The 15,246-nt window shown below is 41.4% G+C and overlaps 1 protein-coding gene across 2 annotated transcripts in view; it reads left to right on the top strand.

Moving 5' to 3' along the window:
• The window catches only part of scyl2 (SCY1 like pseudokinase 2), an 89,228-nt gene that overhangs the window by 5,958 nt on the left and 68,024 nt on the right, over positions 1 to 15,246 (top strand). Inside the window, exon 2 of one of the 2 annotated variants that reach the window (XM_059977560.1) lies at positions 8,812 to 9,009. The exons of the other annotated variant lie outside the window; for it this stretch is intronic. Within the exon in view, the coding sequence (XP_059833543.1) occupies positions 8,833 to 9,009 (177 nt within the window). The 5' untranslated portion in view covers positions 8,812 to 8,832. The remainder of the gene's footprint in view (positions 1 to 8,811; positions 9,010 to 15,246) is intronic. 2 annotated transcript variants of the gene reach the window in all.

Genomic DNA, 15,246 nt, shown 5'->3' with positions numbered 1-15,246 from the left:
TGAACAAGTGCTGGAAGAGCACTTCCGGGTTTTCTCGATTCACGGTTGGTTGAATTTGCGCATGCAAAACTTGCGGATAAGGAGGGCCGACTGTAGTTAAAAACTTGAGGAATTCAGGCTGCACTTGTGGGAGCTGAAAGAACGATACAGTCAATGACCTTTGCTTTTCGAGATGTGGATGACTTTTATTTGTAAACCATTAGATGCAAGCTTAGTTAATATTTTAAAGCAGATTGATATTGGTGTAAAAGGATGTGGAGCTAAGGCATTTGTTTTGAGTTTGGATACAGAGTAGCTATGATCAGACAATGATGGAATGGATTGATGGTTGGAGTTGGGTCCTTGCAACTTCCATCTGCATTCTAATATCCTGAATCTTCATAGAAACATGGAATTTAGGGTGGAGTGGTAGCCTAGCGGTTAGCACATCGTTTTGCAGTGATCGTCGATGGGGTTCTATTCCTGTCAAGTAGTTTGTACAGTCTCCTTGTGACGCTGGTGTGCTTTTTTGCCCATAGCATTAGTGTAGTTTAACCAGAACAAACTATTGGTGATGTTTACACAGAAGAACCTGAAGCTCTGAAACATCTCCACCTCCGCACCATTGATACATGTAATGAAAATGGATAAATACAAGAGAAAACGAAGCAGGGGGATACATGTGGGTTCATTGGATAGGGGGAGGAGATTCATGTGTAAAAAGGCTTTGTTGAATAAACGATTTATTCTCCTTCACGTATGGAGAAGACAGCACCACAGGCAATATCTAGAACAACAGGTTAAAGGAACTTCAGTTTGGCTTTGTATTTACTGCTGTTTCTGGGCCTTGCTTCATGCAGACTGGTTGCCATGCTTTCTTGCATTACACCAGTAACTACATTGTCTGCGTAAAAAGGAAAATTAATAGAAATGTGAGCTGAAAAATAAAACAACAGACCAGAAAGGAAATGACAAGCCAATTCCCTATTCGTATGTTGTAAGAACTGTAAAACTTCAGCAAGACAGATGCTGTTGAACTGACTGACTATACACTGGATTCCCATAATTCCCAGCAGCAGAGTACCACCTCTCACCTGGTTGCATCCATCCCCTGCGCTATGTTGTGTAACATGAAGAGCGAGTTGGCTTTTCAGTTCGTGCTTCTATGAACATTTCTTTTAACACAGCCAATGTACAAACCCCATTTCCAGAAAAGTTGGGATATTTTCCAAAATGCAATAAAAACAAAAACCTGTGTTGTTAATTCACGTGAACCCCTATTTAACTGACAAAAGTACAAAGAAAAGATTTTCAATAGTTTTACTGACCAACTTAATTGTATTTTGTAAATATACACAAATTTAGAATTTGATGGCTGCAACACACTCAACAAAAGTTGGGATAGAGTTAAAATAAGATTGAGAAGTGCGTAGAATATTCAAGTAACACTGGTTTGGAAGACTCCACATTAAGCAGGCTAATTGGTAGCAGGTGAGGTATCATGACTGGGTATAAAAGTAGCGTCCATCAAAGGCTCAGTCTTTGCAAGCAAGGATGGGTCATGGCTCACCACTGTGTGCCAAAATTTGTGAGAGAATTGATAGTCAGTTCAAAAGGAACATTTCCTAACGCAAGATTGCAGAGAATTTAGGTCTTTCAACATCTGCAGTACATAATATTGTGAAAAGATTCAGAGAATTCAGAGACATCTCAGTGCGTAAAGGGCAAGGTCGGAAAACACTGTTGAATGCGCGTGATCTTTGAGCCCTCAGGCGGCACTGCCTAAGAAACCGTCATGCTACTGTGACATTTATAGCCACCTGGGCTCGGGAGTACTTTGGAAAACCATTGTCACTTAACACATTCAGAAATGCAACTTGAAACTATTACGCAAGGAGGAAGCCATACATCAACTCTATGCAGAAACACTGGCAAGCTCTCTGGGCCTGAGCCCTCCCAAATTTGGGCAGAAGATACAGTAGTCTGAAAGCATGTGGCACCATGCTCAAGGACAGCTCCAATCCTGCTGTTATAAGGCTTTTAAATGTTCCCTTCTTACAACGTGGACTCTTGACTTCCCAATCTATCACATTATGGCTTTTCCCTTTATTGCCTGCCTGCCTGCACTGCACTTTCTCTGAAAGACTTTATTCTCATAAAGCAACACACACAAAATGCTGGAGGAGCTCAGTAGGTCAGGCATAAATAAGTCAACATTTTGGGCCGAGACCCTTCATTGGGACAATTGTTTATATTCTTTTGTTGTTTCCTTTGCCCTGCTTCAATGCACTGTTGTAAAGAATTGATCTGTGTGAACGGTATGCAAAGCAAGTTCTTCACTGTACCACAGTACATGAGACAGTAGTAAACTAATTTACCTCTACTAATTTAGAGGTGGATATATTTAAAATGTAAATGTTCATCAACTGACTTTAACTTTCAGAAAGTTGGTTGAATGCTAAACTTTACCTGGAAGTCACGCACAAAAAGCTGAAGATCAAGCAGAAGCTATGGAGGGAAATGGACAGTCAACATTTCAATTTGAGACCCTACACCTAACAAATTTCCTTCAAATGCACCCTTCCTTTCTCCACTCCCCTCCACTGCCTGACCTGCTGAATTTCCTCCAGCTTTTTGTGTGTTCCTTCAGATTATAGCATCTGCAGTCTTTTGTGTCTTCATTTATCTGGAAGTGATTGGCCAACACCAGATGCTGCTGCTTTTGTGAAATAAGTCAAGGCACGGAATTGCTTCACCATTGGTTTATCAAAGGGCATGTTTACAATGGTATTTACACTGGAGCTGTATATGAATGAGACTCCAGGGATCAATAAAACTCCCAAAGTACCAAATATCCAAAGTACAGGTTGCGTGAGAAGTATAACTCAGACCTGTCAGCCTGGAGAAAGAGAGCAAAGGGAGAATGTGATTGCTTGGGTACGACTACCTAACCACGTTTGTGAAATGTGTCCTACTTTCCAGCCAATCTAGTGACTGCAGCAGCAGTGTTGGAGCCATTTGTTATTGCAATGTTTATAGATATTCCTTAGTTCTCGGAGAAGGGCACAGTGACAGATGCAATTTTAGCTTTCTTTTAACTCTTCTGCTGATATTACAGAAGTACCTCTGGTTACTTCACCTCTGGAATTCCCTGAGGAATCCTCTGCCTCTTTTTTTTAATTTTGAAGATTAGCTTTATTCGTCACTCATACATGGAAGCATACAGTGAAATGCTTCGTTTGAGTCAATGACCTGCATAGTCCGAACATGTGCTATGGGCAGCCTGCAAGTGTGGCCATGTTTTTGGCACCAATGTAGAATGCCCACAGCTGACTAACCCTAATCTTTCCATCTTTGGAATGTGGGAGGAAAGCGGATCCCAAGGAGGCAACCCATCTGGTCACAGGGAAAGCATGCAAACTCCGTACAGGCAGTAACAGGATTTGAAGCCTGATCACCAGCACTGTAATAGCATTACACTGACAACTATACTACCATGCCACCCCCTTGCAATATCCCTGAACTGCTACTTTAACCAAGCTTTTGATCGCCAGAACTAATTTGTCCTTGTAGGCTGTTGAATTTTGTATGATAATCTCCCTTGTAATCATCTTAATCCATGTTCACTATACAACAGCTGCTAAGCAAAATATTAAGTAGGTGTTGTACAAGGCTGAAGAGTCTTTCAAGAGACTTTTATAACCAGACGAACCAAGAGACTCACAGACTGCTGGTAGCTTGGAACCAGGATTGCATTGCCTTGAACTGACATTCAAAAATGAATACCACATTTTGCGGTTACCAAAGCTGATTTATGGATCTGTGGGAGGTGTAAGTATTCTTTTCGTGGTGATTTCAATGTTGGGTGTTGACAGGTTCATTGATTTTGGAGAGAATCCAGTTAGACTATGAAAATGTTTATGTTTAGGATGAAGCCTGCTGGCGATCAGAAACAGGAACAAGCTGTAAATGAGTTTGAGCCAGTCAGAGGTCACTTTATTAGGTACATCTGTGCACCTCATTATTGCAAATACCAATGCAGCCAATCATGTGGCAGCAACTCAATGCATAAAAGCATGCAGACATGATCAGTAGGTTCAGTTGTTCAGACCAAACATCAGAATGGAGAAGAAATGTGATCTAAGTGACTTTGACCATGGAATGAATGATTAATGGTGCTGGATAAGTTGGTTTGAGTATCTCAGAAACAGTTGGTCTGCTGGGATTTTCACGTGCAACAGTCTCTAAAGTTTACAGAGAATGGTGCGAAAAATTTTAAAAAATCCACTGAGAGGCGGTTCTGTAAGCAAGAACACCTTGTTAATGAGAGAGGTCAGAGGAGAATGGCCAGACCGGTTCAAGCTGACTGGAAGGTAACAGTCACTCAAATAACCATGTGTTAGAAAAGCAGCTCCGACCACACAACACTTCAAACTTTGAAGTGGATGGGCTACAGCAGCAGAAGTCCACTTTAGGACTTCCAGTCAAATGGCAGTTTGGATGCAGTGGCCTCTCCAGGGCCAACCAAAGATGCTTTTGTCTTTTTACAATTGGAAGGTGATGATAGGTATTAAGAAGTTCAAGTACTGCTGGTCTACTCCAACAGTGGGCTGCTCTTTGGTGGAGGCGGTGGACTTCATGTGAACCATGTTACTCCTTGCTACAGGAAGGCATCAGAGTCAGCGCCCGAGGGCGATGTGCAGTCTAACAGCGAGTGATTGCCTTGGGCTTGTTGGACATTAGTAATGTAAAATACTGCAAGACTGTTTTAGATGGCAGCAGAGTTGCATGGACTTGGTTGTAGCAAGGACTAAGCCTCGAGCCATGGGCTTGCTTGTTGCAGCAGTCCAGGAGAGGAGACACTGAAGGCTCTGTTGCATGGTGTCCACACTTGGTTGGAGACTGGCCCCTCCAGGGTTCAAACAGTGGAAGACAAGCTGGATGATATGTATGTTTGACTTGGGACTGCTGAGAACTGCTTGTTCTTGCCAATGACATCCATGCTCCATAAACTGACAGGACATATCACTCAGAGACTTGGGCAATAGGTTTTTTTTGTGTAACTCTGTTTACTTGTTATCCTATATGTGCTCTATGCTGTGTATGACTGTTGGCACTGTATTTTACACCCTGATCCCGGAAGAAATCTGTTTCGTTTGGCTGTATTCATGGGGATTCATGTATGGTTGAAAAATAATTACACTTAAACTAAGCTTGAAACTAATAAAGTAGCCACTGAGTGTATATTAAATAAAAACAGCTGATGCTTTAACATTGCATTTATATTGAACTTACTGCGTTGTAAAATGTTTCAGAATGATTCACAGGATCAGTCTTGGTATGCTGAATGGCCAGTTTCTGCTCTTTATGTCTTGTGGTCTTATGAATTGAATTAGACTTTATTTTAATATCAGTGGCATATGTCAGGAAATATATTGTTTTGCCAGAGCAGTACATCATAATACATAGTAATAAAAACTATAAATCATAATAAAAAAGGAGTACGTATATAAAATAATAGTGCAAAAAGAGAGGAAAAATTACTGAGGAACTATTCATGGGTTCAATGTCCTTTCAGAAATCTGATGACCAAGGGGAAGAAGCTGTTCTTCAGATGTTGAGTGTGTGTCTTCAGACTCCTGTATCTCTTTGATGGTAGAAATGAGAAGAGGCATGTCTTGGGTGATTGGGGTCCTTAATGATGAAAGCTACCTTTTTGAGACATTGCCTTTTGAAGGTGGCCTGGATGCTGGGGAGCCTAGTGCTCATGATGGTGACGGCTAAGTTTGCAACCCTGTGCAACTTTTTCTGGTTCTATGCAGTGGCCCCTCCATGCCAGGTGGTGATGCAACCAGTTAGAATGCTCTCCACGGTACATTTACTTAACATTTTATCTGGTCTTATGTGACTGGTCATACTAAATCAGGTATCAGTAAAGCAGTATGGTAACATTTGAGCGTTTGAGATTGATGGTGAAGAGGGTGAAGTGGAGATCAATAACTTTAAGGAGCTAATTCTCTGCCCTGGGAATTCTTGAGCTAATTGTGTTTTTCTAAAACCCTACACTGTTACAGCTCGGGGTGTCGGAGTTCAGACTTCAATTCCAGCGTCCTCTGTAAGATGTTTGAAAGTCCTTCCTGTGAGTGCATGGGTTTCCTCTGGTGTTTTGGTTTCTTTCCACAGTCCAAAGACATTCGGGTTAGTAGGATAAGTTGAAATTGTAAGTTGTCCTGTGATTAGGGTAGGATTAAATAGGTGAGTTGCTGGGTGGTGTGGCTTGTTGGACCAGAAAGGCCTGTTGTGCATGGTATCTCTAAATAAATAATACAAATACTGTAAGTCTCTCTCTCAGCTGCCTTATGTTTGGGTGTTGTTAATGTTAATAACTGCAGATTTTGTGGGTGAAAAATAAAGGACTCCTGGAGGCCAAGTCATTGGGTGTATTTAAGCAAAGGTTGATAGGCTCTTGATTAGTGAGGATGTCAAAGGTTACGGGGAGAAGGCAGGAAAATGGGATTGAGAGGGATAATACATCAGCCGTGATAGAATGGCAGAATGGACTCTGTGGGCTGAATTCTGCTCCTATGGTTATCAAACCAAATTTGACTGAATCACATGGAAATAGTGGCATAGCTGTTAGTGCAGTAATTCAGGTTCAAATCCAGCTGCTCGTTGTAGGGAGTTCGTATGGTTTCCCTGTGACCCCATGGGTTTCTTCCAGGTGCTCTGGTTTCCTCACACAGTCCAAAGATGTATAGGTTAGGGTTACACACACAAAATGCTGGAGGAACTCAGCAGGCCAGGCAGCATCTATGAAAAGAATATAATCAACATTCTGGGCTAAGAGCCTTCATCAGACTCTTCCATAGATGCTGCCTGGCCTGCTGAGTTCCTCCAGCATTCTGCGTATGTTGCTTGGATTTTCAGCCTCTGCAGATTTTCTCTTGTTAGTGTATGGGTTACAGTGAGTAAGTTGTGGGCCCATCATAAGACTGTAAGATATAGGAATGGAATTGGGCCATTATGTCATTGAGTCTGCTTCACCATTTTGTGATGGCTGATGCGTTTCCTTCTCAGTCCTGATCTCTTGCCTTCTCCCTGTATTTCTTCTTGCCCTGACTACTCAAGAATCTATCAACCTCTTCCTTAAATATACATAAAGACTTGGCCTCCATAGTTCCAAAGAATTCCGCAGGTTCACTGCTCTCTAGCTAAAGAAATAAATCGTCTCCATTCTAAACGGATGTTCCTCTATTCTGAGTCTGTGTCAGAGTCTCTCCCCTGCCATAGGAAGCATTCTCTCTATATCCACGGTATTGAGGCCTTTCAACATTGATAGGTTTCAATGAGGTCACCCCTCATTCTTCTGAATTCCAGTGAGTACAGGCCCAGAGCCATCAAACATTCCTTATATGACAAGACTTTCAATCCTGAAATAATTTTCATGAACTCCTTTGAACCCTCTCCAATGTCAGCGCATCCTTTCTTAAATAAGGGGCCCAAAGCTGCTCACAGTATTCCCAAGTGAGGACTCACCAGTGCCTTATAAAGTCTCAACATTATTCCTTCCTTTTATATTCTAGTCCTCTTGAAAATGAATGTTAACATCCCATTTGCCTTCCTCACCACTAACTCACCCGCAAATGAACCTTTAGGGAATCCTGAACGAGGACTCCCAAGTCCCTTTGCCCCTCAGATTTTTGAATTTTCTCATCATTTACAAAATAGGCTGTGGTTTTATTTCTTCAACCAAAGTGCCTGTAGATTTCCTGATTTTTGTATTCCTTCTGACCGTAGATTTCCTGATACTGTATTCCTTCTACAATTTCTTAGCCCATTCTCCTAGTCTGTCTTAAAGACCTTCTGTAGTCCTCAACACTACCTGCACCTCCACCCACCTTTGTATCATCCGCAAACTTGGACACAAAGCCGTGAATTCTGTCATCCAAATCATTGACTTACAATGTGAAAAGAAGCCATCCCAATACAAGACCCCTGTGGGATACCACTAGTCACCGCAGCCAACCAAAAAGGCTCACTTTATTCCCAATCTTTGCCTCCTTCCAATCAGTCAATTCTGTATCCATGCTAGTATTTTTTCCTGTAATACCACAGGCTCTTAACTTGTTAAGCAGCCTCGTGTGGCACCTTGTCAAAGGCATTCTGAAAATCCAAGTACACAATATTTACTGATTCTCCTTTGTCTATTCTGCTTGTTATTTCTTCATAGAATTCCAACAGATTTGTCAGGCAAGATTTTCCCATAAGGAAACCATTCTGATTTTGGCCTATTTTATCAAGTGCCTCGAAGTACTCTGAAACCACATCCTTAACAATTGACTCCAACATCTTCCCAACCACTGAGGTCAGACTAACTGGTCTATAATTTCCTTTCTTCTGAATCTCTCGCTTCGTGAAGAGTGGAGTGACATTTGCAATTTTCCAGTTCATCAGAACCATGTCAGAATCTATTGATTCTTTTAAGATTGTTACTAATGCCTCCACAATCTCTTCAGACACCTCTTGTTCAGCAGAACACAACAAGTAACTAAAAAGCTATTGCAAATCAAGTCCCTTTCCTCCTTCCTACCAGTGCACACACACCGACAGTCCTTCAACTGCAGGACAGGTTTCTGCGCCTCCAGGCTTTGGCCACAGGGCTTTGACTGAATGAAACCGACCACCCGTCAATTAGCTGCATGAGCAACTCCTAAGAGAAGTTAATCAGGTCCCTCTCAGCACAGCTTTGATGGGCATTGCAATAGTACCCACGAGGAGCACGAAGGAGGATTTTTCTAACACTGATTCCCTATTCTTCCATTCTTCCTGCAGGTAACACACTCATCAGAAACCATGGAGTCCATGCTTAATAAACTAAAGAGCACTGTTACCAAGGTAACAGCGGATGTTACCAGTGCAGTGATGGGAAATCCCATAACCAGGGAGTTTGATGTGGGACGCCACATAGCTAGTGGTGGGTCAGGAATGGCCTGGAAGATTTTTCATGGTGTAAAGAAGTCAACAAAACAGGTAAAACAATGTTTAACATTTTTTTTCAATGTAGAATTTTATTTTTTTAAAAAGAACATAGGACAGTGTAGCACAATACAGGTCCTTTGGAGCGCAATGATGTGCCAGCCTCTTAACCTACTCCAAGATCAATCTAACCCTTCATTCCCCATTGGCCTCCATTTTGTCATTTATCCATTTGCCTGTCTAAGAGTCTGTTAAGTGTCCCTAATGTATTTGCCTCTATCAACACCCATATCAGCGGATCCCACATGCTCACCACTCTCTGTATAAAAAAACAAAATCCTACCTCTGTCATCCCTTCTATACTTAAAATTATGTTGTCCCATATTAGCCATTGCCACCCTGAGAAAAAGTCTCTGGCTGTCTCACTCCATTGATGCTTCTTATCATCTTGTATGCCTCTCAAATTATCTCTCATCCTCCTTCGATCCAAAGAGAAAAGCCCTGGCTCACTCAACCTATCCTCATTAAATATGCTCTCTGGTCCAGACAGTATCCTAGTAAATCTCCTCTGCACTCTGTCTAAAGCTCTCATATCTTTCTTATAACGAGCGATCAGAACTAGCACAATTTTCCAAGTGTAGTCTGACCAGAGTTTTAAAGAGTTGCAACATTACCTCACAGCTCTTGAACTCAATCCCCCAGCTCATGAAGGCCAACACACCATATGCCTTCATAACCAGTGGCAACTTTGAGGGATCTATGGACATGGACCCCATGATCCCATTGTTCCTCCACACTGCCTTAAACCTTAAACCTTGATAATCTAAATGCCTTTGCCTCTTCCTTTTACTCCCAACTTCAGGTCTACTAAAATTGCAGTCTGTTCCCTGACTCACCCCTTTGATCCCTCACGCTGTGCTCACTGACTTGTGTAATGGCTCTATTTTAAAATTCTTAGCCTTGGTTTCACTGCTTCTGTGGCTGTTGTGAACTCCTACATCCCTATAGCACCTTGAGATCTCTCAGCTCCTGCATTTATGATCTTGTGGTCACTCTTGTGTTGTTCTTTAGTTGGTGACAAAAAGTCAAAAGTTTATTGTCGTATGCACAAGTCCATGTAATTGATAGCTTACTTGGAGCACCATCACTAGCATGCAGCATCAGATAAGCAGTGTTCACAATAAAAAACTAACTAAACCTAAACTATGCACAACTTTTAGAAGAATGAACATAGAATTAGATCAGAAACTAAACTAAGTCCATTTTAGTGAAGTGATCAAATTGTTGCTAAACTGCCGTGTGTAAGTTTCTGCCAGTTGGTTCAAGACATAGGAGCAGAATTAGCCATTTGGCCCATCGTGTCTTCTCTGCCATTCTATCATGGCTGATATAATATAGCAGCTGCTCTTGACCTGGTGGTGTGGAATTTCAGGCTTCTGTACCTTCTGCCCCATGGTGTGCGTAGGTATCTGCAAGAAGATGACATGAACTAGATGGTGGGGATCTTTGATGATGAATGTTGCCTTCTTGAACCTGATGATAGTGAGAGATGGCATGAAGACATCAATTGCCATGCTGCTTGTTCTGGAATTTCCTTCATAAAGATCTCCTCCTCTGCTATTTATTTCTTTTAAAATCTTTGTTTTTGCCCTTCTAATTATCTGCTTTAATATTTTCTAATGCGCTCATTATGAATTTTCAGTTGTATAGTTAGTCCTTTGAAGCACCTTGGAACATATTGTTAGTTTAATGGTGGTACATAAATTGTTGTTATATCAGAGAACTGAAGTAAAAGGCTTTCTTTTATGGCCATTCAGCTACAAAACTGCAAAATAATTGCTAACACATTGTACTGCTGGTTTATAGGACTACTCAGTCGAATTGAACTGAGTAAGGTGGTGCTAGGTTTTTCATTTCAAAGTTCAAAGTAAATTTATTATCAAGCTACATACATGTCACTACATACAACAGTGAGATTAATTTTCTTGCGGGAATTCACAGTAAATATAAAGAAACAATAAAATCAATGAAAAACTATGAGATGGATAAACAACCCATGTGCAAAAAAAAACAGCAAATTGTGCAAATACAAAAAAGAAAAAAGGAATAATAAATAAATAAGCAATGAATATCAAGAACATGAAATGAAGAGTCCTTGAAAGTGAGTCCATAGGTTGTGGAGCCAGTTCAATGTTGTGGGTGAATGAAGTTATTCCCTCTGGTTCTTGAGCCTGATGGTTGAGAGGTAGTACTTGTTCCTGAACCTGGTGGTGTGGGAACTGAGGCTCCTTTGTCACCTTTTTGATGGTAGCAGCAAGGAGGGGCATGGTCTTTGACGATGGATGCTGCTTTCCTGCAACAGCACACTATGTAAGTGTGCACAGTGGTGGGGAAGACTTTACTTGTGATAGACTAGGCTGTGTTCACTACTTTTTGTATTTACTCCCTTTCATCCATCACTCTTTTTTTTCCCAGGCCAACTCCTTTATCTAACTCAACAGCTCCTTTTTGGAGTCATCCCATGTTACAACAATGGCCAGACTTCAGAGTGATAACAGGCTTTGGAATGTCCTGTCTTAAAAAGCACATTTTTATTCATTAGTGTCTCAGAATCTCAAATTCTGACCCCAGGCAGGAGGTTCAGGAGCCTGAAGATCCACACCTCGAAAAAAACTACTTTTCATGGCATTTATATTCTACGTATGTATATCTGAGACAACAGTACGCTTGAACTTAAATTCCAACCCAAAGATCAAGTGGAACCCAACCTGGTCTTGGATGAGTGAATCATAATTAGTTCATGAAGTCAAAATGATTTAATGATTTAATCATTTTATGTTTAAATTATTTACATAGTGCAGGGATCACATTTGATTCCTCAAACTGCTTTGGTTATTTTTTCCTAAATTAACAACTGTTTCTTTTGCTTTGCTAAGTGGGGATTTTAAGGTGGCTAATATGAGGGGACTAGGTTTCTTTACACAGAGCGGTGGGTGCACTGGGCTAGAAGGACCTATTCACGTGCTGTAACTCTAAATAAATAAACAGACAGAATCCCGCTTCTCCAATTACAATGTTTATGACCTTTCATTCTTGATATTGTGGTAGATCTTCACTTTGTTCTTTCCAAGGTCCCAGTGTTCACAAGTTTCTCAGAAATTCACACCATGTTCATGGCGATCAGTTTGTGCAATTATTTTTTTGCAGTTGACATGAAGGTTGGTGGCGATGCGGGTAGTGTAGAAGGTTGTAGGTTATAGGAAGACTTTGACAGAGCTAGGCTGAGAAGTATCAGCTGGAGTTCCGTCCAAAAAAGTGTGAAATGATTCATTTTGGAAGGTCAAACTTGAAGCTGTGTACAAGGTAAATCATTTGCATCCACAGATCCCTCAAAAGTGCAGCACAAGTTGATAAGGGTGCTTAAAAAGGCATAAGGTGAGTTGGTCTTCATTATTTGGCGGATTGAGTTCAAGGGCCATGTTCTTTTAAATTTATATGTAAACCCCCCCCCAAATCAGGCTCGTATGCAAACTTGGCTGGTTAGTCAGCTCTGCTGACAGCCACGGGACTCAGCGCTGAGAAGGTTGCCTTTCATAAACAATATACGTCTTGGGTCGGTATAATTTGAGGTTCAACCAAACAAGAAAGTTGGGATGTTCCGATTAATGGAACCCCATTTGAACGAATGCTGTGAAAATACTGCTCATACACAATTATCAGTTGGTAAGAAGTAACTGATTGTACACCACATACAATTATAAAGAAAGTCTATTTACTAATTTCAGTTTTATCAAACAGTTATTAAGAGAAAGAAAAGAGAAAAAAAGAAAGGCCATTACGGTTAAGCCGGTCTAAATGTGCACATGGCGTTGGCACTTGTATTATCCAAAAGCTGGGTATGACCATTATTTACGACACTGAATTCTCATCACCGGTCACTGATAGAGCTTCCAAAAAAGCCAGTCTGGGACTCCTTTGTTTCGCAAAGCACCTCTTACAATTTCTTCCTCCTGTCAGATTGAATCCTACAGCTAACTCTCCTGATCTTCTCTTCTTTGCATCTCCCACCAAAAGGACCATGAGCCCCACCAGTGTCCATCACAGAACTCTCTCCTGAACCTTCTCCCAATTTCAGCATCCCGATTGGCTGACACAGTGTTCCTAAGTTGAACATCATAGCCCCTTATCTTTAGCTGAAAGGAAAACATCTACAAGCAGGACAGACTGCTTTTATAGAAAGCTACGAAGTAAAAATACCCTACCCCGCAGCATTAGCAGTAGAAATCCTAACCAGGGCATTACCTATATAAAAGATCATAAGTTATAGGAGCAGAATTAGGCAATTCAGCCCATCAAGTCTGCTCTGCCTTCTCGCCATGTCCTTTGATGCCCTGACCAATCAGGAAATGATCAACTTCTGCTTTAAATATACTTACAGACATACCCACAGACCTGGCCTCCACCCCACCATAGGAAACATCCTCTCTTATCTAGTCATTTCAACATTCAGTATGTTTCAAAGATATCCCCCTGCAATCTTCTAAATTCCAGTGAGTACAGGCCCAGAGCTGCCAGTTGCTCCTCATATGTTAACCCTTCATTCCCGGCATCATCCTCATGAACCTCCTGTGGACTTTCTCCAATGACAACACTGAGATACTGGTTTCCAAAATTATTGACAATACTTCTAGTGTGGCTTGACTAGTGTCTTATAAAGCCTCAGCATTATCCCCTTGCTTTTATACTCTATTCCCCTTGAAATGAATGCCAAGATTGCATTTGCCTTCTGGTCCAGGTGGCCTTTCAGTTTGTCTAGCACATTTTCCTTTGTGATAGCAATGGCACCCACTCTTGCTCCCTAACGCTTCTGGACCTCCGGCATACTTCTAGTGTTTTCCACGGTGAAGAATGATGCAAAGTACTTACTCAGTTCATCTGCCATTTCTTTGTCCTCTATTACTACCTCACCAGCATCATTTAACTTTTTATATAGCTCAAAAAACTTCTAGTATCCTGCATATTACTGGCTAGTTTGCCCTTATATTTCATCTTTTCCCTTCTTATAGCTTTCTTAGTTGCCTTTTGTTAGATTTTAAAAGTTTCTCAATCATCCAACTTCCCACCCTCTTTTGCTACCTAAAACGCCCTTCCCTTGGCTTTTATGCAGTCCTTAACTTCCCTTGTGAGCTATGGTTGCCTACCCGTGCCATTTGAGAACGACTTCTACAGGACATACCTATCCTGTGCCTTGTGAGCTACTCCCAGAAACTTCAACCATCTCTGCTCTGCTGTCATCCCCACCAGTATCCTGCTCCAATCCACCTGGGTAAACTTCTCTTTCATGCCTCTGTAATTCCCTTTATTCCATTCCGATACTGATACATGTGACTTGTGCTTCTCCCTCCCAAACTGCAGGATGAATTCAATCATATTGTGATCGCCGTCTCCTAAGGGTTCCTTTACATTATGCTCCCTAATAAGATCTGAGTTATTACACTACACCCAATCTAAGGTAGTCTTTCCCGTAATTGGCTCAAGCACAAGCTGCTCTACAAAGTGATCCCATAGGCATTCAACAAATTCCCTCTCTTGCAATCCGACACGAACCTGATTTTCCCAATCCCTTCGAGGAGTGAAGACCTCCATTACAACTGCATTACTCTTATTACAAGCCTTTTCCAGCTCTCTTTACAATCTGAACCCCACATCTTGGCTACTGTTTGGAGGCCTATATATGATTTCCATAATGGTTTTTTAGCCTTGCAGTTTCTTAACTCCACCACAAGAATTCAATATTCTCTGATACTATGTCACCTCTTTTTAAAGATGTAATTCCACCAACAGAGCCACACCACCGCCTATGCCTGTCCTTTTGATACAAAGTATATCTTTGATGTTAGTTCCCAATTATGGCCTTATTTCAGCCACGACTCAGTGATGCTCACAATGTCATACCAACCAATCTCTAATTGTGCCATGAGTTCATTGACCTTATTTTGAATGCCACATGTATTTAAATACAGCACCTTCAGTTCTGCCTTCTTTGCCCTTTTGCATTTTGCCTCTGTGGTACAATTTAACTCTTTACTCTGTCTGCATTTGTACCCAATCATTGGCTTGGCCGTCTTTACATTCATGTTGTACCCACCATCTACTTGTAAACCTGCTGGCTCATTGTCAGCTCTATCATACTGCTTCCCATCTCCTGCCGTATTAGTTTAAACTACTCTCAACAGCTCTAGTAAACTTGCCTGCAAGTATATTGGTCCCCCCCTTGGATTAAATTGGAAC

This window comes from Hypanus sabinus, chromosome 8 (assembly GCF_030144855.1).
Source record: "Hypanus sabinus isolate sHypSab1 chromosome 8, sHypSab1.hap1, whole genome shotgun sequence".
Taxonomy (NCBI): domain Eukaryota; kingdom Metazoa; phylum Chordata; class Chondrichthyes; order Myliobatiformes; family Dasyatidae; genus Hypanus; species Hypanus sabinus.
The sequence above is the reverse complement of the archived record's forward strand: the minus strand, read 5'-3'. Positions and strand labels throughout refer to the sequence as shown.